Below are 25844 nucleotides of genomic sequence, written 5' to 3'. Positions count from 1 at the left end.
AGGTGGTGGCAGACATATTCCCTGTGCTCACAGTATTGACAGCACGTGGGGTGGGGTGGGATGGGGAAACCAGACAAGGCAACAGGGAGGTAAGAGCCCGCAGACAGTGGCTCCTGTCATTCCTCCAGCCTGACCTCCCGTTCCTCTTCCCTCACACACAACACCCCAGCCATACTGGCCATGTTTTTAGTTCCTTCAATTCTCCAAGTGCCTTCCCACTCCAGGACCTTTGTGCATACGTGTTCCCTGCCCAGACCATTCTTCCTGCCTTTGTTTAGGAAATTCCTACTCTATTTTCAAGTCTTAGCTTTGGGCCATTATTACTGTATCTCAAAACTTGGCACTGAGGACGTGCCCAGTGGAGATATGTTTCAATCTACATTTTTAAAAAAATTTTACTCCAGAGTCACCGTCCGCTGGGATGGAGAGGCTGAGGGTGGGGGGCAGATTAGGTGTTCAGTCTTAGGCCTGAGTTTGAGACGCTTATCATATAGCTCAGTGGAGATGTCAAGGAGATTTTTGGGGTAGATAAGTCTGGAACTGAGAAGAGAGGGCCTTGGCCGGAGGTGTCAGTTTGGGAGCCTTCAGCGTCTAGATGGTATTTGAAATTATGAGACTGCTTGTGACCACCAAGGGGCTGAGTGTAGACTGAGAAGAGATACAAGGACTGAGCTTCAAAGCGTGGGGAGTGAGGAAGGAGATAGCTAAGGAGCAAGCAGCGGGAGCAGTGAGATGGGAGGAAACCAAGAGAGGGGGTGTCGAGGAAGCCAGCTAAAGAAAAGGAGTCAAGGAGAGGGGAGCAGGCAGCTGTGTCCACGTGCTGAGCGGTCAAGTAAGATGAGGGCTGAGAATGACCACGGATAGGGAGGCCGCTGGGGACCTTGGCAAGAGGTCAAGGTGAGTGCGGCAGGGTTTGGGGGAGGGGAGTACAGAAGCTTGAATGGAGCAGATTCAAGAGAGACAGAGAGGACGGTATAGACAGCACTTAAGTTTCACTGTGAGGGTGTGCAAAAGGTCAGAAGAATTAGGAAGCAGGATCAAGAAGTTATTTTCTGTTTTCTGTTTTAAGATTGCATTGGTAACAGATATTTGTGTAGCAGTGGGAATGGTCTAGTAGAGAGTGAAAAAAGTTGATGATGGAGCCGTGTCCTTGCGTAGGAAGAGGTGACCAACTCTAGTGCAGAGATGGAGGTAGCAGCCTTAGATAGGAGCGTGGGTAGCACATCTGTGCAAACGGGAGACTGTGGAGGGGCAGCACTCGTGGGGGTGGGAGCTTGAGAATGTTCGCAGGGACGTAGGAAGTGAACAGCTGTGAGGCTGGGGGTGGGTGGATATTGAAGACTGGGAGTGAGAGGAGACTTGAAACCTCACCAAGCGCTAGGGGACTAGAGGGTGATTCTAGGGCAGCATTTAGGGTCCACTCGACGTTTTCTCCAGCCATGTTCTGCAGCATGGATGCAGGCATGGAGTAGGCAGAGGGTTGGATTTAACCAGGGTGGTGGTTTTGCCAAGAGAACACAACTTGAGAGAAGAACAGGGGACTGGAAGGTAAATGTATAGGAACAATTATCGCCACTGAGCAGGCACCGAAGCTTGGGTAACTGGGGTAGTGAGAGCATCAAGGGGGTGAGCGGCCGCAGAAAGCTGATGGAAATGATGGATTCAAGGTCCCATTGGGGCGAGGGATGGCTGAAGTCCAGTACCAGCTGATACTCTGAGCTGGTGATCGGGGACAGGGGGCATGAGATTGAGATAATGGTTTGGGGAGGAGTTTCAGTCCATGGCAGTGAGTGACTGACATGGGCGGGGGGGACGAGATCATTAGGAACAGGTCAAGGGACCAGAGGCCAGGGTGATGGCAGCATCATCTCTGTGAATATTGGAATGACCAAGAACTGCAACAGGAACAAACTGATTGAGAGCGACACTGAGGCCAGGGTCAAGCCCTCAGAGGTGGGGGGCTGTGCCCCAGAGGCTGCTAGACATCTGCGTTGAGGTGGAGGCATGCGTGCTGCCGTGTGGAGACAGGATTCACAATGGGCATCCTTTAGGGAAGAAGGAATAGGAATGGCCTGAAAGGGACAATGAGAAGCAAGGAGGAGAACATACCTGTGGTTTCTCCCTCCCCTCTCCCCATTTTTTCTCATGTCCATGGGCTGTGGAAGAGAAAGGAGAGGCCATTGGGAGGCCTGCAGGGGAACGCAGCATTCTCAGGGGAGAGTAGGTTTCCTAGGGCAAGACGGGAGTGTTCAGAGAAAAGACCAGAATAGAGGAGGTTGTGATGCAGGTGTTCTGGAATTCCTGAGGGCAGCATGCGGCCTTCAGGCGTTGAGGAGGAGTCTGAGGGGGGACTGGGGAGGGGCTTCCCAGGGCCCAGAGGGACCGGAGTGCTGGAGACAAGGGAGGCCCTGGGTGTAGGGTGGAGGAGAGGCAGCGTGAGATCAGTGACCCAACACTGCCACCATTGCTCCATGAATACTGGTAGCAACAGTAGCTCTTACACTGAACACCTGTGACAGGCCAGACCTTGTACTGAGCGATTTGCATATATCCTCTCAATAACCCAATGAGACAGAAATTTTTATCCCCCTCATTTTATAACTAAGGAAACAAGTAAGCAGCCAACAGCCATCAGCAGTGGTGCTGGGATCAGAGCCCAGACAATCTGACTCCAGAGCCCCAATACTTTTAATCTCAGATCCAGGCTTTTTTTTTTTTTTTTTTTTTTTTTTTTAACGTGTTTGTTGAGTGGATAAAGGGAGAACAGGGAATTGGCCTTCAGAAATCCAAACCCTTTCCTGTACCCTCAAGCACAACGTGGAAGGCCCCATACTTCCCATTCTTAGCAACAGCTTGCATTTTAATTTGCCCGTGTGCTTCATCCCTTGGAGGGAAGCTCTGCGTGAGGGAGCAAGGGGAGCGTGGGGAGAAGAAGCTGTGGCCCAGAGAGGGTGAGTTAGCTCACCAGAGAAACACAGCCAGAAATCAGAGACTAGCTGCAGCTCAGTGGGTGCTGGGGCTTGAAGATGGGGCCCAGCCTGAAGCAGCACCGTGAATCCTTCCTGGAAACCCTCAGTTTCCATCTCTCATAGGCTGTGACTAGCCTGCTTCGGATTTTTACAGAACTTACCCACAGTCTGAGCTTATGGGCCCTGGGCTCTCTCAGCGCTTAGCATGCAGAGGGGAGCATTACAGGGTCTGCTGTCATTGTCTTTGTCTGGGATTTCCCTGGCGGTCCAGTGGTTAGGACTGTGAGCTTGCACTGCAGGGGGCAGGGGTTCAAACCCTGGTTGGGGAACTAAGATCCTGTAAGCCACTCAGTGCAGAGAAAGAAAGAAAGAAAGGAAGGGAGAGAAAGGGAAGGAGGGAGGAAGAAAAATGTCCAAAACAAAAAGCTAAAAAAATAAATCTTTGTCTAAGGAGGAATCCAGGCAAGAAACACGTGTGTGGATGGAGTTTAGCAATGGGGTGAGGGGGCCCATGGGGCTCCCGAGGGCAGCTTTAGCTTGGTCAGGGGCCTCGAGGCAGGTGCCATTCAGGTAGAGGCACAGAGTGGGAGTAGGGCTCAGCCAGGACAGGGAGACGAGGGTGGGGAGAACTCCCAGGCTGAGATAACAGGAAAACTTGGATTATTCAGGATCTTTTGTGGGGAGGCTGGAGCGGAAGGAATGGTAGGAGGTGAGCTCGAAGACTGGGGAGGTGGGCTCTCGGCGGCTCAGGGTTAGGACTTTGTGCTCCTGGGGAGAGGCTGAGGGCCCTGAGGGGCAGCTCCTCTGCTCCTAGGCCTAGTTCTGCCGGGTGAGGATGGTCAGGGTAGGTCAGTGCCCCTAGCTGCCCCATCCACCCTGAGGAGTGGAAAGGAGGGCCGGAATGCCGGCTCTTGCCTAGGTGCCCGCTAGATGGCGCCTGATCTCCATGCTCCTGGGGGAAGGACAGGCCTTGGCTGGGGCTGGGGCTGGGGCTGGTGCACGGGAGTGCGGAGGGCTGGGAAGTTAGCTTTGTAGTTTCTGAGCCCCAAGGTTGGTTGGGGAGTGTAAGCGTGAGTGAGTGAGTGTGGGTGTGTAAATCTTCACTTCTGTCCGGTTGTCCACCTGCGACATGGTTGTAATGTGGCCTTGGTATGCAGTCTCCCTCAGTGCTTCACCACACCCCCAGGAGCTCAGATGATGATCCTTGTTTTCCAGAGTGGGAAGCTGGGGCAGGAGAAGCTTAGGCACGTGCCCAAGGTCGCTTGGCTGGTTCAGAGTGGAGTAAGTGGACAGAGATTGCCACCAGGCCTCCTCAGACAGATCCGGGCCCCTGTGTTCTTTGCCACATGGCAGGACCTACTTGTGAAGGACCTGCTCTGAGTCACACTGAATGCAAGAACAGGGCCCAGTGGGTTGGGGGTACCAGGATACGAATCCTGGGCATTTATCCATGTAGCGTATTTGTTGAGTACCTACTATGCGCCAGGCACTGTGCTAGGCATTGGTGAGTGATAAAGCAACAGGTAGCATGGACATGAAGGCACAGTCTAGAGGGGGAGACAGCCAGACATCATACAAGTAAGGCAGCCGACAGCTTTATCATTACAGATTATGGTAAGTGCTGTGAAGGAAACGGGCAGACCCGAGACGTGGAGTGGGCTCACTCTTAGAGGGGCAGGGACAGGACTCTGAGGGTGAGAAGGTGCAGCCATGAGGCAGGCAGGAGAAACAGCATTCAGGCAGCGGCAACCCAGCTAGTGCAAAAGCTGCCGGCTCAGAAAAGAGCTGAGGCACTGCACAGAGTTGGGGGGCTGGCGAGGGGAGGGGAAAGAGGTGAGATCATCCCAGAAGCCAGGGGCCTGGCAGGCCCTGGTGAGGGGTGTGTGTTTTAATCTACATACTGTGAGACAAGATGGGAGCTTTAAGCAGGGCGCGGCATGTTGTGATTTGTGTATTTCAAAGTCCACTCTGGCTTTGTTTAGAGATTCAGGTGAAGATGGTCATGCAGGTGAGAGACGATAGTAGCTCGGAACATGATGGTAGCCGTGAAGGTGGAGGACAATATCTAGATTTGAGAGCGACTTTGGAGGTAGAATCGGTAGCATTTGCAGATGGATTGTATGCAGGGGTGAGAATGACTCCAGGTTCCAGGCTTGAGCAGTGGGTGGACAGTGGGGCCATTTCCCAAGGTAGGAGTGCCTGGAGAGGTTGTGACTTGGGTGGAAGGTGGGAACCAAGCTCAGGCCCTGTTATTCCTTTTTTTGTTTGTTTTTTTAATAAATTGATTGATTGATTGGCTGTGTTGGGTCTTCGTTGCTGCACATGGGCTTTCTCTAGTTGTGGCGAGTGGGGGCTACTCTTCATTGTGGTGCGTGGACTCCTCATTGTGGTGGCTTCTTTTGTGGCACATGGGCTCAATAGTGGTGGCTCATAGGCTCTAGAGCACAGGCTCAATAGTTGTGGCGCACAGGCTTAGTTGCTCTGGGCATGTGGTGTCTTCCTGGGGCAGGGATCAAACCCATGTCCCCTGCATTGGCAGGCGGATTCTTAACCACTGCACCACCTAGGAAGTCCCAGGCCCTGTTATTCTTGGAGCCACCCATATGACATTCTAGTAGAGAGATGGGGCAGGTAGTTGGGACTCATTGGAAAAGTTGAGGCTGCTGATGTAACTTCAGGAGCCTCTAGATTGTACTTAATGTCAAGAGATTGGATGAGCTCACTTAACCCAAAGTCCAGGCAGCTCAATAACTGGAGGTTAGTGAGGGCCTCATCACTGCAGGTGTGTGGGGGAGCCTGGCTGATGTCTGTCATGACTGCTCGAGAGGGGCGGCCTGTTTGAGGGAGATGCAACGAAACGGCCCCCAAGGATACAAGAGACCAGGACTCCGGGCGGCCTTGGGGCTTCGTGGAGGAGCTGGACATGCTGACTCTGCCTCTTTGTCTGGTGAGATCTTCCTTCCCAAGAGCACTTCCCCCACTACCATCTGGCAGGGCCCAGAGACACAGACCCTGGAGTGGGGTTGGGGGGAGGGCAGCCTCTGGGATGGGGCTGTAATTTCAGCTGGGGGCAGGGCTCCTGGGTTTCAGTGCCACCTGGTGTGAGATTCCTCTTTCTGGCACCTCCCCCATTACTATCTCTGCCGGCAGCGCCACCTCCCCCCTCCCCCGCCCCTACTGCAGCTACTGAGCCTCGCTCAGAGGAGGGCCAGGCCCAGGAAGCGTTCCCACCTGGAGGGACGTTGAGTCAGGCAGCAGAGCATCCCAGGGGAGGCGGGAGTGGGTAGTTGGAAGGGGCTGCCAAGTCTAATTAGTGGTTGTGAAGCCCCAGAACCTGCATCTGAGAGGCCCCCCAGACTTTCATCTTCAAAACTGCCCCACCAGCCTGGATGAAAGGGCCAGGTATTAATAGTAATTATTAGTTTCACTAATAAAGAGGAGAAGTGGGATTATCACCAAGCCCAATGCGTTCTCCCTTCTTTGTCTACTTCTTCTCTCCTTCCTCTAGCTCCATTTCCTTTCTCTTTCCACTTCTTCCTCCTTCGTCCCCTCCCCTCCCTCCCTCCTTCTTTTTCTCTTTTTCTCCAGGCCTTGCCTCTGTCCTCATTTCAAGGCCTCAGGATCCACCTGCCCCTCTGGGTCTCATCAGCTCTCTGTGTGGGGATGCCTGGAGCACCAGGACATTCAGGGACCACCCCTGTGTTTGTCTGGGGTACAGAGGGAGAGTAGGAGGCAGTATAGTGGGGAAAGGGGTGTGGAAGGGTGTCTGTGACCATTCATTCATTTATTCAGTGTTTGACAAATAGTTATTGGACATCTACTATGTGCCAAGCACTGGCTTGGGGCCTGGGGATCCAGTGCTGACCAGGATGGTCATGGCCCTGCCCTGGGGAGCTGACATTCTACCAATAAACAGTAAGCTGTCGAGTATACTTGAGGTCACAAATTGATGCCCACTAGGAAGGGATAAATAGCAGATATGATGGAAAGCTAAATGGGTGGCCACTTGAGGCTGGGGGACCAGGGAGGCATCCCTGAAGAGGTGGCATTTGGGCTGAGAGTGGAATAATGAGAAGGACCTATGAGAGAATGATTGAGAAAGGTGTTCAGGGCAGGGAGAACAGCCTTTGCAAAAGCCCTGAGGTGGAGAAGATCGTGGACCTTGCAAGGATGTAAAAGGAGGATGAAGTGGTAGGAGGGGAGGTCCAGAGGGAGAGGCCAAGGTGAGCTGGGGTGGGCGGGCCCACGGACAGGCCCCCTGTGCACTCACCCAAGCCCCATGCATCATTGAATGGTCTGCTGTCCCTGTCCCTGTCTTGGAATTCTTGATTTTTGAGAAGGGGTTCTGCAATTCCATTTTGTACTGGGCCCCATCGATTACATAGCTGTCCCTGCTTGGGGAGGTCAGTAAAAGAAGTGAATGTCTTAAAAAAAGAAATAAATGTCTGTGTGTAGAAATATGAAGGCTGGTGGGCTGGTGTTTGGTAAATGAAGGAAGGAAGAAAGGAATTTGTGTGCATTCATGTTGGAGCTCCTCTGAGGCTTTCACAGGGTCAAGCAGGCCTAGACCAGGTATGCTGCTCACACTCAGACATGGCCCCAACATGCCCCAGAGTCCTGCAGTGCCTGTTACATTTCCCAGGGCCTGTTGCCAGAGGGGCTCCCAGGGGCTATGTGTACCAGGCCCAAAGCAGCATCCTAAACAGGCGATGGTGAGACCAGGGTTGCCCCAGGCCCTGTTTTGTGAAATAGGGTGACTCCTCTACCCCAGGTGGAGGCAGCCCTGTCTCCCCTGGAAGACCTAACATTTTGGAGCCAGACAGACTTGAGTTCAAATTGCCTTCACACCCTGACTAGTGGATGCAAATAACTGGACTTTAGGCAGCTGATTTGCTTCTCTGGTTCTCAGTTTCCCATCTGTACAATGGGTATCACTACTTAGAATTTCTGAGAGGATTAAATGAGGTAATAAGAGGAAAGCTCTTGGCAGAGTCAGAGCTCGGTAAATATTTGCAATAATAATAGTTATTATAATCATACAGTCTCTGGAGACTCGGGTAAACATTTGCTCCTGCCTCTAAATGTCTGCATAATCATGAACCAGTCACTTAATCCAGCTGGGCCTCAGCTTCCTCTTCTGTTAAATTGGGGTGATAATAAACTAATTTGTCTCTAACCAGGGTGGTCAGGATGATGCCACACATTCACTGTGGCGCTTCTTTGAGAACTGATGTGCCCATGTGAGTTGCTGGCACATTCCCTACCCCCTACCCCCACCCCCCCCCCGCCATCTTGGGGCAGGTTTGCTCCAAATATACCCTCTCCACAGAGAGAAAAATACTCCACAACAAGTCCCCGCACCAACCTCCATTCTTGGCAGCACATAGAACCGAGTCCCGGGATTCCCAGCCCTGAGTTGTTGTCCTCACACTGGAAAGTCTGCCTGGGAGTGAACCTCAAGGTCAAGGTCTGAGGCTGGCAAGGAAGAGGAAGGTCCACAGCTGGGGCAGGGGAGGGGGAGGATGAGCTAAAGGAAAACAAAGGCGCTGGAGCCCAAGTCCCCAGTGGCCTGGCTTCCTGCCTCCCTCTAGGCAGGAAAGCCGTGAGAATGAGTAGCCAGAAAGCCGTGAGAATGAGTGTCTGACAAAGGGCCCGGGTGACAGTCTTGGAGTGGGTAGAGCTCACACTTCATCTCCCACGTACACCCCCAAAGGCTGATTTGCAGGAGCCTCCAAAACCCATGGGAAGCCCTGAGCAGCACCACACCCTCCCTGATAGGAGTCCTGACCAGAGGAGCCTGGAAGGGAGAGCCAAAGGGTCCTTGGCCATCCACAAGTGAAGACCATGGGGTCTGGGGGCAGGAAGGCTGGGTCCACGTCTAGATGCTGCTGCAAACCAGCATTGTGACTGCAGGGTTACTTAGCCTCTCTGTGTCTCAGTTTCTTCATCTGAAACACTGGGATAATAATCACACCTTCTCAGAGTGTTGCTGTGAGAACTAAGTGTTCTAAGATGCTTAACAAAGCCTGACACATAGTGAGTGCTTTAGAAAGGTTAGTTATTATTATGGGCTTTAAAAAAATGAGGCCACCCAGTGAGCTGTGACAGAATCTGTCAGATCTCTGGATAGACCCGTTCAAAGCCTTCCTCTGTATTTTGCTCTATTCCTGGCTGGCAACAATCATTCATTGGTTTATTCAAAAAATATTTATGGAGCATTTTTATGGCAGCAAAGTGTGGCAGATAGGGGGCCCCAGAACTGATCGGTTCTTGGAAGGGCATTTGAGCAAGAACTAAATGTGGGCTTAGTTTATGTACAATCAGATGCCCACTATCCTGGAGATGGGTACCAGACAGTTCAGCAAGGAGAGAGCCCAGGTAAAGTCACAGACACAAGATCACACAGCTGCCAAATAAGTAGCACTGCTGGGACTCAACCCAGGCCCACCTCACTCCAAAGCTGATGCCCTTCCAAATCAAGATTCCAGGGCTGCCTTTGTGCAGCACCGCCTAGCCGCACGCCACCCGCCCCCGCCCCCCCCCCCCCATGCCTCCACTTTGGCGAAGCCAGATCCCTAGAGGCCAAAGGTCAGGCTGTTTTCTGTGGCCCTCTGTAGCAGGATTTTTGTCATTTCCTCCCTGGTTCTCCTGACCATGCAGAACAATCTTGGGGCTTTCCCCAGAGGGGAAACCCAGCCTGGAAGCAGCCCAGCCTGGAAAATATGGCTGCAGGTAACTCCTGATCTTTGCCTCCTCAGCCACAGAGCATCTGGGTGCCTGGGAGTGGAGCAGGATGGGAGGGGGTACTCCCTGAAAGGGTGCTGAGCCACTGATTCCCCAGGGGCCTAGACCCAGCCTCCCTCTGGCTTTGTAGTCTGAGACAGGTCATAGCTCCACCCGGGCCTCAGTTTCCCCACCTGTGAAAAGTGGAACAGTAACAAAGCTCCAGCACTAAGCCCTCTGCATGGCCTTTGTGCTGGGAGTTGATGGGCTGATGGCAAGTCCTTCCTCCTGCCTTTCCTCTCGGGCTCTCATGAGGATAAATGGGGCTGTGGCTACAAAAGGACTTTGAAATAGAGGACAGAACTGGATACCAGCAGGTGCAGAAGCTGATCACTGTCAACTGAGACCTTCTGTACCCAGCTCCAGCTTCTGCCTCACCCAGACTCGTGCCTCACCTGGACTCCTGCCTGTGTCCAAGTCCCCATTCTCCAGACCCTCTGTAGGGCCTGTGGGCCTGGGGTACATGGAGCCTGGGAAGAGCTTGGTTGGAACCAGGACACTCTGGACCTTGCACAAGCATCCCAAAGCCAAGAAGTCCCCCACCTGGATACAACCCCTGTGGGGCCTTCCTGCAGCCTCGCTGACACCCTGCCATGCTGGGTTTGTGCCTTAACTTTCCACACAGGCAGAGACGGGGCAGGGAGTTTGAGAGTAGGAAGAGGAGGCCTGTGGCTAAGCAAGAGGCATCCTTCTGGCAGATCACAGCACTCACCTTATGCCTAGGTGGGGAAATCCCTTCTGCTCTTGAACCTCACTTTCCCCATATGCATTGTTCAGGCATACATCACAGGATCTCACAAAGCCTTCTGAGGTGCAGTGGGTAAGTCTCTGACTTCTGCCCTCCTCAGACCTCCAGGCCCTAAACTTGAGCAGATGGAGACCAGTTCCACCCTCAGGGGCTTCCATCTGGGATTTGAACCACACTCCCCAGCTCCATCTGCTGCAACAGCCCCCCAGATGCTCTCCAGAGTGGACAGAAACCAAGGGTGGGAGGCAGGGGCACGCCCCCTCCCCAGGAGGACTCAAAGGCAGGAGTCTCACTGCCAGGCTCGTGTGCACGGATGGAGAGGTGACAAGCCGAAGGGATGGCGGGAGAGGCAGCTCCACGTGGAGAGGCCAGCGCCCTAGGCACACAGGCACACCCACCCCCTCTTCCACCAGCTGGGCCAGATGGTGGGGGCAGCCGAGGGGAGGGATCCTTGCTCTCCTCTTCCCCCATCCAGGGGCTTTGCAGGGGCCTAGCTTTCTTTCCACACAAAAGACATGTGGGGAGAACTCTTATCCACATGCAGACTTGGGGCAACATTCTAATCTGGTGGAATCACAGTTGTAACATTATAGAACCTGAGCACACTGCAGAATTCCAGAATCTCACAGGCACAGCATCCCAGAATTTTAGAAAAGTGAGTCATAGATTTTAGGTTTCTAAACTGTGCTGTCTGACACTCTAGCCACTGGCCACGTGTGGTTATTGAGCCCTTGACGTGTGACTAGTCTGAATTGAGATGAGCTGTATGTGTAAAATACACAATGGATTTTGAAGACTTGGTACAAAAGAAAGGATTTTAAACATCTCATTAATAATTTCCTTATATTAATTACATGTCAAAATGATAATATTTTGGATATATGGGGTTAAATACAATGTATTACTAAAATGAATCTCACTTTTTTTTTTTTTGCTTTTAAAACATGGCTACTAGCAAATGTTTAATTTCAGTTCAGAATTTTATTTATTTATTTATTTATTTATTTATTTATTTATTTATTTATTTATTTTCCTTGGCATGATGGTGGCCTGGGGCAGTCCTCATTACATTTCAGAATTTTAAATATACAGAATTTTAGAACCAGGTTTTCAGATCCTTACCTCGCTAGCTGCCTTTAAGTCTTAGACACTAACTCTCAGAGCCTGAAAGAATCTAAGAATCCTGGTCCTTCTCCCACCCAATGCAGGGATCCTGTAGCCCATCCTGACCAGCCTCTGCCTACCCCTTCCTCCTGCCTCCCCAGTGGAGAACTCACCGCTGCCATGACTGCTAGGCTTTTGGAATGGTTAGAGTTTCTGGATGTCAGGTGGGATCTGCTTCCCGCAGCTTTGTCCACCCTCATAGTTGGTTCCCAGAGCATCTTCAGTGGCCTCCGAGGACAGGTCTGCATCCTTCTCCTCTTGAAAGGTGTGGAGTCTGAGTCCTGCCCCCCCCACCCCCACCCCCAGCCCCAGGCCACTGTCCTACAGACTGCAGGGTCTACCTCAACACCTGTTCCTACAGGTGAGCTTCAGGGAGCCTCAGCTCCAGATGCTCTTCTTTGCTTCCCCATCCCTCAGCAGAACTGTTCCTGGGACCCCAATGATTGAGTGAGGGTCCTTCCAGCCTCTCCCAGTTTGTAGAGTATTCTGTCTGTTTATCTGGGTAGCTGGCCTGCACCACATGGTCTCTAGGCTCCACTCTGTTGCCAGCTCCAGGAAGATGATGGGTGACTACTGGTGCTAGGATGTGGGGTGACACAGGAATCAGGAAGTTGATTTAGGGTACCTCAAATCTTACTGAAAAATGCTTTTTTCAATTTTAAGAGACTGTGGGGAGGAAGAAGGAAGAGGCTTTCTCAGTGACAGTCAGAAATTCCAAGGCAGTACTAAGTGGCAGTGACTCACTCAGAGCACCTCAGCAGTTCAGAGGAGGAAGATCAGAGGTCAGTCAGGGAAGGCTTCCTGGAGGAAATGGGACTGGAGCTGAGACTTGAAGGAAAGGAGGGGGTGGTTAGAGTTGTGAAGAGGTGGAGGTAAGGGCATTCTGGGCAGAAGGGATGCTGGGCACACGTGGCCTGTACCCAGGCTTTGAGGGTCCCAGGCTGCCTGGAGTAGAGGTGTCAGAGGGTGGTGGGGCTGTCAGGGTAGGTCAGCTGGCTGAGGGCAACCTGGGGGTTGGCCTCTGGGAGGAGTGTGTATGTACAATGGAGGGGAAACCCCAGTGACTTATAGGTGAGTGTTGGATAAAGTAACAGTAACAACTATAGCTATGCCAGGCGTGGTGCTAAGTGGTTTCCTAATATTTCATTTAATCGTCTCAATAACTCTATGATGTAAGTACTCTTTATCCCCATTCTACAAATAAAGAATTGAAACCACGTTAAGTGACAGTAAGTGAAGGCTGACCTTGGATTTCCACACAGAATAGTCTGGCTGTGGACTTCCTAGGTGGTGCAGTGGTTAAGAATCCACCTGCCAATGCAGGGTACACGGGTTTGAGCCCTGCTCTGGGAAGATTCCACATGCCACGGAGCAACTAAGCCCGTGCGCCACAACTACTGAAGCCCACGTGCCTAGGGCCCGTGCTCCACAAGAAGAGGAGCCACTACATTGAGGAGCCTGTGCACCACAATGAAGAGTGGCCCCCGCTCTCAGCAACTAGAGAGAGCTTGTGTGCAGTAATGAAGACCCAATGCAGCCAATAAATAAATAAATAAATAAATACAATTTATAAAAAAAAGAATAGTCTGGCTGCAAAGCTCTTTTTTTAAATTTATTTATTTATTCATTCATTTTATTTTATTGGCTGTGTTGGGTCTTTTTTGCTGTGTGCGGGCTTTCTTTAGTTGCAGTGAGTGGGGGCTACTCTTCATTGTGGTTTGCTGGCTCCTCGTTGCTGTGGCTTCTTTTGTTGCGGAGCATGGGCTCTAGGTGCGTGGGCTTCAGTAGTTGCAGCACATGGGCTCAATAGTTGTGGCTCACAGGCTCTAGAGCACAGGCTCAATAGTTGTGGTGCACGGGCTTAGTTACTCCGTGGCATGTGGGATCTTCCTAGAGCAGGGATCGAACCCATGTCCCCTGCATTGGCAGGCACATTCTTAACCACTGCGCCACCTAGGAAGCCCTGGTTGCAAAGCTCTTAAGCGCTGGATGGAGGGTAGGTTGGGGGGAAGGGAGGTGGGTGGGGTGAGTGGTGTGTGCAGCAGATGAGTGAATGAATGTGACGATGTCGTGTGTGAATGGGGGGTGGGTATCCCTGCCATTTCCCTCCTGCTTCCTTCCCCTAACCCCAGCGCATCTCAGGACAGACCCAGTCCAGACAGGTCTGTGTGAAGAGGAGGCCTTGGAATGATAAGAATTTCCATGCCTGTTGGAGCAGATAGCCCCAGACAAGAGTCTGGCCACCACACCGGTTTTAGAGCCAGCTCCTCACTGGGGTCAACACTGCCCTTCCGGTGCCCCCCCCGCCCCCCATGCTGGCACATCTCCAAGGGCCCAGGAATGGTGTCGAGACGACCCTGGGAGTCCTTGCCTTGCTGGCACCACCTGCTCTCAGCTTCTGATTCACACACAGCGGGGCAATGGGTAAGGGTTGCAGGCAGGGGCCCCTCAAGTCGTCCTAGTTTGGTTGTGTCACTGGTGATGGGGGCAGGCCCCGGTTCCTCTCTGGGCCTCAGTTTCTCCATTGCTGTAAAAAAGCAGTTTGGATTAGTTCAGGAATCATAAACTAAGACGACAGGGTAACCCAGGAAGAGAACGCAAATGAACGAGTGTATGTGTAAGGAGTGTGGGGACCCAGGAGGACTGGACAGCAGGAGAACCTCCAGACCAGGTGACCTGGCACATCCTCCCTGCTTCACTTGGTGGAGGCACTGGGACCCTGAGCCATGGTTTCTTTAACTAGAAAGTGGGAGTTGTGGTGCCCACCCCCTACCCCATGGGAGTGGTGAGAATGAACTGGAATAATTGATGGGAATCTTGAGGAGAAATGCCCCCCCCCCCGATGAATGTAATCTTTTGATTTGAGTCATGTTAAAAGGATTTAGCTCCAAGCTCATACAGCTCAATATAAAAAAATAAACAACCCGATTAAAAAATGGGCAGAAGACCTAAATAGACATTTCTCCAAAGAGACATACAAATGGTATGTCAAAGATGACATACAAATGGTTGACAGGCACATGAAAAGATGCTCAACATCACTAATTATTAGAGAAATGCAAATCAGAGCCACAATAAGGGATCACCTCACACTGGTCAGAATGGCCATCATCAAAAAATCTACAAACAGTAAATGCTAGAGAGGGTGTGGAGAAAAGGGAACTCTCCTACACTGTTGGTGGGAATGTAAATTGGTGAAGCCACTATAGAAAACAGTATAGAGGTTCCTTAAAAAACTAAAAATAGACTTACCATATTATCCATTAATCTCACTCCTGGGTATGCAGCTGGAAAAAATTAAAACTCTAAATTAAAAAAAAAAATACATGCACGCCAATGTTCATAGCAGCACTATTCACAATAGCCAAGACATGGAAGCAACCTGTGTCCATCAACAGATGACTGGATAAAGAAGATGTGGTACATATACACGATAGAATATTACTCAGCCATAAAAAAATGAAATAATGCCATTTGCAGCAAAATGGGTGGACCTAGAGATTATCATACTAAGTGAAGTAAGTCAGAAAGAGAAAGACAAATACCATATGATATCACTTATAAGTGGAATCTAAAAAAAATAATAAATGAAATCTACATACAAAACAGAAACAGACTCACAGACATAGAAAACAAATTTATGGTTACCAAAGGAGAAGGTGGGGGAGGGATAAAGTAGGAATATAGGATTAACACATACACATATATTATTCACAAAATATATAAGCAACAAGAATTTATAGCTCAGGGAACCATATTCACTATCTTATAATAACCTACAATGGAATATAATCTGAAAAAATATATATAACGGAATCGCTTTGCCGTACACCTGAAACTAACACAAAATTGTACATCAACTTTACTTCAATTTTTACAAAAGTGTTTAGCTCCTGGTGATCAAGTGAAGAGAACTGAAGAATGAGGAGGCCAGATACTGGAGGAGTGGATGAGAAATTGCCTGAGGGTGAAGGTGAGGCCAGTGCAGGGTCCCTCTGGAGAGGTTTGGGAAAGAACAGTTCTGCCATGGCCCTTGGCTTCTGCCCTCAGATTAGGAGGATTCTGCCCCCAGATCAGCAGGCTGGAACTGGGTCCCGGACCCTGCCTTGCCCTCAGAGGACTTTGAGCCTATTGCGGTAACCTCATTTAGAGACCACACGTGCTTGTGTGTGTTTTTCTTTTGTCAGGTTGTAACTGGCGCATCACAATAAACATGGTAAAAAGGGAAATTAACCGACTTACATTTGTTTGCAGAAGCCATTATCTTCTCTGTGTAAGGATTCTGAAGATTCTGAAGATCTTTCACCCTCCGTCGCCATTCTCTTGGACAAGTTGAACCCTCCAGGGACTTGGAATAATGCAGCCGGTGGTCTGAAAAGGTGCTTAGCTGCAGCTCGGCTCTTTGACCAGCTAAGGGGATCTCCCACAGGTTGGCCAAACCTCCATTTTCTCATCTTTAAAATGGGGGTGAAAAAGCTTCCACTGTGAAAAATCCTCTGGACTGCTGTGGAGTCCCCAGGACTTGGTTTACAGAATGGGAAAATGCTTTAAAAAACACAGGAAAAGTGCTGCATGTGCAAGCGATTGTGCTAGCTGAGTCCTTGGCCCAGGCAGCTCCTGGGAGTGAGGGATGGGCTGGAGAAGGTGGGACACACATCCTTGGGTGGGTTCTGCCTCAAACAGAAAACCTGGCTCCAGAGATGGGACTGCTTTGGAAACCAGCTGCAAGTGTTCTTCAAACAGCAGCAGCATAGATAAAAGTGGGGGTGCAACAGGGAAGAGTAGGAGAACCCCGTGGAAGTGAGGGAATAGCACACGGAACCCAGGTGGTCCTGCACAGTTTGCGCCTCGGCACTGGGAGGTGGGGTAAATAGTAGTAAGAACTACTTCTGTCTGGGTGACCTTGGGGAAGTTGCTTCACCTCTCTGAGCTGCAATTCTCTGGGTGGCTCAATAACAAAGGGAAAGCAGGTAGCATGCACCAGAGTAAGTGATTAATTGCTGTTAATTACTCCCATCTCCCACCTCAGACAGTCTTTTGTTGCTTTCCAGAACAGTTTATATCCATTGTCCATCTGAAACATGGATAACCTGCCCATTTCACAGATTTTTCTCCTTCGTCTGTTTAACAGATATCAAGGTCTGCTAGAAAGCAAATAGTCCCTTGTCCTTGAAGAACTGTGTGTGTGTGTGTGTGTGTGTGTGTGTGTGTGTGTGAGAGAGAGAGAGAGAGAGAGAGGGGGAAAGAGAGAGAGAGGAAACTGTTACACCATGTGGTCAATGCTATAATTACGGTGACCATGTTCTCCAAACCACAAAACAGGTCACATGGTCTGACAGAGGCTATTTTCTGCCTCCACTGAAGTCCAAACATGAAATCACATGTAGTTACACATTCATTGAATCACCTTTTACTTTTTTAAAGAAGCAAATGACATGAAATTTGGATTCTCTGTGACAAATCCCACCATAGTCCTAGAAAATCACTACAGCTGTGACCAAGTCCCATACAGAGAGCCCTGGCAGGAGCAGAAAGACTTCCTGGAGGAGGTGCTGCTTAAGTGGGGCCTTGAAGGCCGAATAGGAGGTCTCCAGGCAGGGAAAGAGGCGGTGACCTTAAGTGCCCTTGGTTCAGGACCTACCCTTTCTGCTCTACAGACAACCCTGCTAGAAACTGGGTTTGGGGCTAAGGTAGCCAGCAGGGTCTGTTTTCATTTACTTTTCACTTTTATGTTCCAAAGACCTCCTGGGAAACAGAATTGTTACAGGCCAGTACAACAACATGGTTGCATTGCGTCATATCTCCTGATGCATTTACATGTTTGTGCAATAGACTGTACATTCCTTGAGGACAGGGGCCACATCTGTCTTATTTATCTCTATGTCCCTCTACCTCCCCTCCCCCACCAGCATGGTGTGAGGAAAACTATAGGAGAGGTACGAATCAGTGTCAAATGAATAAATGAATGAAGTACAGTGGATGGGCGTTTTGTAGGGAGACAGTGTTCTCTGTTTTGTAACGAATCTGTTGACTTTCATTTTACCTGTTTAGTAGCAAATATGTGCTGGCTGCCTGCTCTGTGCCTAGCCCTGTGTGGGGTTCCAGAGCTCAGCTGTATCTGAGACAGATGTGGTCCTGCACACACACGCACAGCTTACACTCTAGAGAGAGGCAGCTGACAGGTAACTACGAGGGTGATGGAGAGGGATTGTGACATGTAGACCAGGAAGTGGTCTGGGTTAGGGGCACAGGAAAAGCCCCAGGAGGAAAGGAAATGTAACCTGATGCCCCCAAAATAGAGATTAACCATTTAGCTAATGTTTTAGTCGTACTCTTCCTGTGATAGGCTCCGCTCTGAGAGCTTTACACGTTAACTCATTCAATTCTCACAATGGCCCTGTGAAGTACAAACTGTTATTTTCCCATTTTAGAGATGAACACAGAAAGTTTGAAAGACTGGCTCACAGTCACACAGTTTGTAAGTGGCAGAGCCAGCATTCAAACGCGGTTAGTCCACACTCTCAACGAGGAATGAGTCAGGTAAAGGGGGAGGCCAGGCATACCATGTAGAACAGGAGATAAGGCTGGACAGCAAGGTAAGGAATGTATCCTGAGAGCAATGGGAAGCCATTGGTGGCTTTAAGTGAGAAATGGGCATGATGAGGTTGTATTAGAGGAGGCAGAGTGGGAGGGAGGGAGCTGTTAACACGGGTCAAGGCAGAAACAAGATGGTGACGTGGACTAGGGTGGTAGTGATGAAGAAGAAGGGATGGGATGGGGTTAGAGAAAAAAAACCGGGGGCAGAACCAATGGAACCGCCTTATGAATGGGATGTGGGAACGAGGGGCTGGTGTCAGATTTCTGGACGGGACATGTGAACTGGACACATAGGAGGAGGGGGAGAAGCAGGTTTGGGTGGATGCAGGTTCGGAAGTTCAGCCTTTGACTTATGGAGTTGCATAAAAGGGACCTTGGGGCAGCCAAGGAGCATGTCAAGTGGGCAGTGGGGAGGACACTCGGACTGAGGAGGGGGTGTGGGCAGGGGGAGTTACCAGCACAAAGAAGGTCCCCAAAGCTCTGGGAGATGTGGATGGGTCCTGAGGGGATGGAGGAGCAGGGCATCTCGACAAGTCTTCTCAGAACCTCCCAGGGTATGGTTAGAGTCCTCAGCTTCACCTCGACTCTAGACCATAGAGGCCAATTCCCTGGGTGGGGCCTGGGCCTTGCCTTTTTGCAGGCATTCTGGGTGACAGTGAGCTGGAGGGCCTTGGGCCCAACTTGGTGAGCAGTAACTCTGAAGATCTGAAAAGAGGAGGAAAAGCTGTCAGTGATGGGGCGTTACCCTAGCTCACAGCTGCCCACCCCCCACCCCCCAGGGCTTGGGATCTGCAGCTCCATTGATGAGGTGCTGGCCCTCACTCAGCTTGGGCAGGAGGATAGCTCTGTGACCTGACTGGCCTCCTTTCTCCTCCAGCCTCCCACAGCATGGCTCTTATCACCTCCTTCACCTGCTTATAGCCTTCTCACTCCACCTGGCCCTCAGGATAATGTCCCTTCTACTGGGCCCCTCATAGACGGTCACCCATAAACTGCTCCTAACCCACCTCTCCAATTTTCTTGCTCATTCTTTCCTTCCTGCTTCCTCCGTGCTTCCCCCCACCCCCCCTTCATGCAACACTCAGCTTTTCCTGAATGGTTTCCATGTGGCCTGTAACAGGTTGTTCCTGGTACCAGGAATGTCCATCTCCCCACCCTGATCCCTTCCCTCTGAATCCTGCTCAGAGGCTGCCTCCCCCTAGAGTTCCCTTGTCCTGCTCCCCTCTTACTGTGGGCCATAGCACTTGCCCTGGGCCTCCCCAGCAGGCCCTCAGCTCAGCCAGCCTCTGGACGCACAGGGAGCGGCATGCAGATCATCTCCAAATACCCCCGGACACTTCTTGAGAGTGCAGACCCATGTCTCCTTCAACCCTATATCTCTGTTACTGAGAACACAGAGCCTGGCACAGGGAAGATGCTTATAGGACCTCCTGTGGATGAAAATGGTCTTCTAAAGCAGAGATTAGCATAGGATTCTAGGGGTTTGTTTAACCTGCCCAAGACCCAGACAGTATTTCAAGGACTTTAGATCACTGACCACAGGAACATGGATTATAAAGGAGAATTTGCTGGTGGTTGTTGAGTTCCCTGGCCAAACTGGTGGCACGCCTGGAGTATGCACTAGGAAGTCACAAGCCTATCTTTGAATATGGCCTGCAGTTTGGGCCTGTGGTCACCACACTTAGGCTTAGTCCTGATGACTACATTTCATCCAGAGCTGTCATATGGGCATGACTGGGAGTCCAGAGCCTGGTCCCATCCCCCAGCATCATACCTTGCTCAGGCCTCAGCGTCTTTCCCATCCCAAAACATGAGTGGGCTGGCTGAAATCCCTTCCCTCCTCCTTCCGCCTGCCCCAGCACAAGAAGGTTACCCTTTAGGGGTATTGGGATGAGTCTGTCCCGCTCTCATGTGTCCAGCTTGACTTTTCTACCTCTCTTGGCTTTGTTTTGGTTGCTCATATATTTTTTAAGCTGTGCCCCCACAGTTAGGTAATCTTGAGCCTCTGAAGGTCCTTAGGAAACCACCAATCCATTGTTTTCCAAATTTGCTCTAGCCTCACCCCAGGCCCACACAGTCAGGATCTCTAGGGTAGGGGCCTGGTGATCCACATCATTAGCAAGCTCCTTATAGCTCTAATCAACCAATCAACTAATGACCTAGTCCCTCATTTTACAGGCAGGCTCACGGATGGCAAAAAGCCGCACCTGGAACAGTCAGATCTGAGTGCAGGCTGGGGCTCTCAGCCACTTAAGAGACTCCCAGAAATCATTTTGTCTTTCTGGGCCTCCTTATTTCTCATCTGTTTAATGAGGATGACCACTGTAATCTTGCCTAATTTGCAGGGTCCTTGAGATCGTTGAAATAACACTGGGGGTGGGAAACTGAGGCTCAGTGGGAGAAGAGATTTGCACAGTGTCATCCACCTCTTCATCTGCCTGTTATGTGGCAGGCGCTGGGAATTCAGCTGGGAACAACTTGTTGGGGAAGATGACATTCTAGTAAACAATGCAACCAGTAAATGAACCAGATAATCACGATAAAGGAAATAAAGGGGTTTTCAAGAGTAAGGGCAAAGGGGTAGGGGGTGCAGGGAAGGACTGCCCAGGAGGGGTCACTCCAGCAGAGACCGGATTGTTGGGGGAGCCTCTGAGGAGGCCCTGGAGGGTTGTCGTAAGCCCAGTGGCCCTCGGAGGCAAGGCGGGAGCGGGGCTTTGTCTCCCTCGGTCTCTCTGCAGCCTCTCCGACCCCCACTGCTGTTTCCTCTTTGACCCCGAATAACTTGTTGGCTTTCCCCGGGCTTTGTTTCCCCGGGGTCACTGCCTCCGGGATTCCCGGCAGCCGCCCCGGGCCCTCGTGGGTCCCGCATCTGACACCCCCCTCCGGCCCCCGCCCCCTACCCGCTCCGAGACCGGGGTCAAAGGCAGCCCGCGTCACGTGGTCGCCGAGCAGCACCGAATCGGCCGGGAGAGCCGAGGGAGAATCCCGGTGGAAGCCGAGAAATCCAGCCCGGATAGCAGCGCCCGGTCCCGCCCCGGCCCCCGCCCCGGGGTGCTCGCTGCACGCCCGCCGGCTGCTCGGGCCTCGGGAGCCGACCTCCGGCCGGCATCCACGCTCCATCACGGGATCGAACCCCGCTCCCGCCTCCGAGATTCTGGGAGGTAGGCTGCGGGGACGGAGGGGGTAAGGGGAGACAGGCTGGGGGCCCCTGGGCGCGCGGGTTCGCCCCTCTGTGGTCCGCGGGCCCGCTGGGGGCGAGGCGGCGCGCCCCAACTTCCAATCCTCAGGGAGACCCCCCCCCACCTCCCACCGCGGGATGAGGGAGGGAGGCTGCGCGCTGCCCCAGCGCAGTGCCAGGGGCCGGGACTGGGGGCTGGGCACCGGAGGGAGGGGAGGGGGAAGGGAGGGGGGGAGGAGAGCGAGCGGGAGGCGGGGCGGGCGGCGGCAGCGGCGGCTGCGGCGTGGAGCGGGGGTGGCAGCGGCGGGAGGCGGACGCCAAGGGGTTAACCCCGGCCCGGGCCCCTGCCCGGCGGCGCACGCACGGCCCGGGGGACCCGGGCGTCCGGCGGCTCGCCGGGAGCGCCCCCTCCCGCGGGTGGCGCCTCAGCCGTGGCAGGTAAGAGGCGGGGAGGGCCGGGGCGGGCCAGTCCCCTGCCGCCGAGCCTGCGGGGCCCGAGCCGAGCGGGGCGTGCAGGCCGCGCGGGGCCCAGGCGGCCGCCGGCGCAAGTTTGGTGCGGGCGGGCGCCGGGCGGGCTCGCAGAGTCGGCCGGGCCGCGCGCGCTGGGGTGGGAGGACAAAGGGGTGGGGGACGGCGCGGGGGCCGGGGGCAGGCCGGGGTGCCGGCGAGGGCAGCGCGGCAGCTGTAGGTCACGGATAATGTCACTCACGAGGAATGCCCCCTCCCCCTCCCCTACTCCCGAAAAGGGGAAACTTTTGTCTGGCGGGGGAGGGGGTTAGAGGCCAGGTCCCCGCTTCGGGAATGGGAAGGCAGCCGGACCGGTTTTCTCTGGACTGTGATCGACCTGGTCTCTAACTCCCCTCCTCCTTCAGGTTCTCGGAGCAATGATACCCCTGCTTTGAACGCTGCCCTTTAACACCCTGGGACGGGGTAAGGGGGGGGCGTACGTGGACGCGTGGGCTCTGGGACAGACTGGGAAGCTGGGGACTGGCCTCCTGGCTCTTTCCCAGATTCAAGCATCCGAGTCAGCTAGGAGCCATGCCAGGCCCAGGGGATACAGAACCCCACCATCACACCCAGGCGCTGTAAAACCGCACCTCCCCCTTCCTCCCCCTCCCCAGCATTTGGAATGGCCTGGGGCATTACTGCCCTTGGTTTGAGGTTCAGACTGACTTGGGTGTCTGTCACTTCCCAGCTCTGTAGCTTTGGGCTGCTTCCTTATCTTGAACTAGCCTCAGTTTCCTCATCTTAAAATGGGCATAGTATCTGCCAGAATAAGGATGAAATGAGAACCTGTGGTACCTTAGTAAACGGTGGCCTGTTTATATTAAGCAAGTATTTGTTGAATGTGTACTATATGCCAGGCCCCGGGCTAATTGCTTTATATGCATTATCTTATTTAATTCTCACATTATTATTTGTAGCATTTTGCAGAGGAGCAAACTGAGGTGCAGAATTGTAAAGGTCACACAGGTGTGATGTGGTAGAGCTTGGATCTGACTTCCCTCCCCCAGCCTGAGCCTCAGCTGCAAGGCTCTATAAGATCCTGCTGTGCCCGAGCTCATTTTCCATGGAAATTATGAGGACGCAAGCCGCTCTTCCCTTTACCCTTACCCCCAGGTGCTGCTCCTTCTGCCTGGTACTCGTGTGGGCTGAGGTCTTGTGCCTGGCTCTTGTTATTATGGGCAGCTGAAGCCTGGGCCTGGCGCTCCTTAACGGTCCAAGTTCTGTTGTTGGCTGGGTCTGTGGCAGGAACACTCTCGTAGTGCGGGCGGTGCAGGGAGGAGCTCTCCCTGGCTCTGGCTGGGGACAGCTGGTGGCTTTGTCAACAGGCCTCTCCCCAGCACCCAGGGGACCGAAGAGCCTTTCAACTCCATCCAGACCAGGTCACTTTCAGATCAGCAGGGGGCAGAGGTAGGGCCAGGAGTGGAGCCCTTGGGGTGTTGAGAGAACCAAGGCCAAAGAATTTATATCCAGGTGTCCTCATGTGTGACTCATCAGCAGGGTCCTCATTGCAAAAGTAATGCCCCAACCCCAAGGGTCCTTGAGGACAGTAATGAAGGGTGGACTTGCAGCCAGTGTCTTAAGTGAAGAATCCTTATGGAAAATGCATGCGCCCATGGGTTCTGAGCCTAGGGCACACTGTAGGCCCTCAGTAAGTAGCCCAGGAGTGAACGTGGGGTGGCCCAGACTTTCACTCACCTTAGTGTCCTGGGCTGGCCCAGTCTGTTGGTGGGCGTACCATCCCATGACTATGGATCAGGCTCTGAGTGGGGGCCTTGAGTACTTTCTAAAAAAAATGGAAAACAAATTGCTAGTTATTAAATTAAATCTTAAAACAATGGAGTGGGAGTAGATAGTGAAAAAAGTTTTGGGGAGAGGAGAGTTTGTGCATTACTGTTTTGGCTGCTCCGAGGGCTGTTCCAGCACTGCGTCTATTTGCTGTGTCCATAGGCTTTTCCTGGGCCCTGAGAATAGGGGGTCCTCCTGGCCAACAGTTCACTGCCAGCCTGTAGGAACAAGAGTGAAACTTCCACTGCTTAGCTAGACTTTAAGGGGACTCAGAAATGTGGGGGATTGAGTGGAGGGGCCGAAAAGCTGCAGTGAGTCCTGAGGGATGGGGATGACCCTTGGCATGTGGTCACTCTCCTTGTCATTGTGATCAGAGCAAGAGAATCAACAGGTGAAGGGAGGAGGAGCCAGCAAGAATGAAAAGATGGATAGTGCGTCTCTTATCACAAGGGGTATGCAAAGAACAGTTTTATAATCACAAGTTGGGGATGTGGTTATGAGTGTGAAATCATAGGCTGGGGGTTGACCTGGGGGCCAACAGAGAGACCTGCATGTGAGACACTAGAAATGGACTCTGGTCTAAGCAGCCCAGAGCTTTCTCTGCCCTGGGCTTTGGGCCTGCTTGACCCATCTTCCATACTTTGGGGTCAGAGCTAGGCCTGCAAGTCCCTAGAGACTGGTCAGACTTTTGCTGGCTTGGAATTTGGTTTTGGGTATGGCTTGAAATATCTGGACTGTTTGGAGGACTTGAACATTCTTTACTTGAAATGGAACGTTAGGGTAATTTGTTAAGTATGTATGGAAAATGTCTGTGGACGGGGGTGACTGGGAAATGAAATGGGGTGAGGTGCTGCTGCTTTCTGACTGGAGAGGTTGCTAATCTGATGGGAGAGGGAAGGCAAGGATCAAGCGATGGTGAAGAGGCAGGATGTGATCAGTGGTAGATGGGCTTTGGGAGGCCAGTGGAGGGGAAAAGCTCTTCTGGTTGTTAATGTGGACAGGGCTTCCTGGGGGAGGAAGTGTTCGTGAGGGTGCAGGCAATGGGAAAGGGGGCTGTGGGAGGCAAGATCGGGTCATGGGGAGCTTGCAGTATCCTGCTGAGGAGTTTGGATTTTATTCTGTGGCTGGTAGAGGACAGAGGGTTGTAAGCAGCTCGTTGAGTCGATGCCTGTTACTGTGTCTTGTGCCAGGCTCCTTACAGACGCTCCATTGAAATCTCACAATACCCCTGCAAAGTAGCTGCTGCTGGTCAGCCCCAGCCCCACCCCATTTTCAGATGAGGAAGTGGAGGCTCAAAGGGGTCTAGTCACAGAACCGTGTTTGAGTCCAGGCTCGAACAGTTTCTGCCCTGTTGTGCTGCTCCTCTCGGGTCATTTGGCCAAAGATTGTGGCAAGACTGGCAGGGTTGAGAGATGATGCTAATTGTGGTCCAGCAGAAAGTTGACCAATGTCTGACTCAGGCCATGGGACTGAGAGGGAAGGAGGGGGAGGCTACAGGACTTCGTAGGTGTCTTGGGGACGGGGTCATCACAGGTGGTCTAAGGTTTGGGGAAGAACCCTTAAGTGGCAGTGTCACTGCTTTCAGTTCCCTGCGGGGCCGTCTATGGGCAAAAGGCATAGTCTTGTCCTGTGTGTCTCTTAAGGGCAGAGACAGCACCAAGGGTGACAGTGAAGTGAACGGGAATAAACTGCCTGGGGAGGCAGCAAAGTGCCCATTGCTGATGGTATGCCAAGAGACTGGAGAGTCGGAGAGGGTGCAGAAGGCATGTATCCGGAAGGTCATGCCTGGGTGACCTCTCTCAGTTCCCTTTTCACCCGAGAATCTGAGCTTTTGGGGTGGTGCTCGGCCCACTTCCACTCCGTTTTTCTCACAGCTTTTCATAGCGGCCCCTTCCGGAAGTTACCCTGCAGCACTCTGCCTGGGAGAGCCCTTGCCCCATGGAAAACACTCAGCCCAGCTGACCTTCAGAGGGGCCCCTGAGAATTTCTGGATCAGCCACCAAAGCCTGGGTTGCCAGGGACTGTGGTTTCACAGAGGACAGGGACCTTCTGCTTTCCTTTCCCAGTCTGTGAAATGGGTTCAGGCTCTTTTTCCTCAAGTGTGAGGAAATAC

General features: G+C 52.3%; 2 protein-coding genes across 5 annotated transcripts in view; one reads left to right on the top strand and one right to left on the bottom strand.

Moving 5' to 3' along the window:
* Positions 1-13650: 13650 nt before the first annotated feature.
* Positions 13651-23689, bottom strand: LOC130841767 (uncharacterized). The gene is made up of 6 exons (XM_057718235.1): positions 23642-23689; positions 23054-23182; positions 18717-18966; positions 15907-16035; positions 14917-14951; positions 13651-14191 (listed from the first exon to the last, which is right to left on the bottom strand). The coding sequence occupies exons 1-6, from the start codon at positions 23687-23689 to the stop codon at positions 14177-14179; spliced, it is 606 nt and encodes a 201-aa protein (XP_057574218.1). The 3' UTR covers positions 13651-14176.
* Positions 21242-25844, top strand: part of NDST1 (N-deacetylase and N-sulfotransferase 1) — a 72186-nt gene continuing 67583 nt past the window's right edge. For 2 of the 4 annotated variants that reach the window (XM_057730970.1, XM_057730960.1), the window contains exon 1: positions 21242-21422. The gene's annotated coding sequence lies outside the window, so the exon portion shown is untranslated. Of the gene's footprint in view, positions 21423-21708; positions 21878-25844 lie in introns of those variants that run through there. The other 2 variants (XM_057730956.1, XM_057730953.1) reach the window with 1 other exon arrangement.

Source organism: Hippopotamus amphibius, chromosome 1 (genome assembly GCF_030028045.1).
Source record: "Hippopotamus amphibius kiboko isolate mHipAmp2 chromosome 1, mHipAmp2.hap2, whole genome shotgun sequence".
NCBI classification, from domain to species: domain Eukaryota; kingdom Metazoa; phylum Chordata; class Mammalia; order Artiodactyla; family Hippopotamidae; genus Hippopotamus; species Hippopotamus amphibius.
The sequence above is the reverse complement of the archived record's forward strand: the minus strand, read 5'-3'. Positions and strand labels throughout refer to the sequence as shown.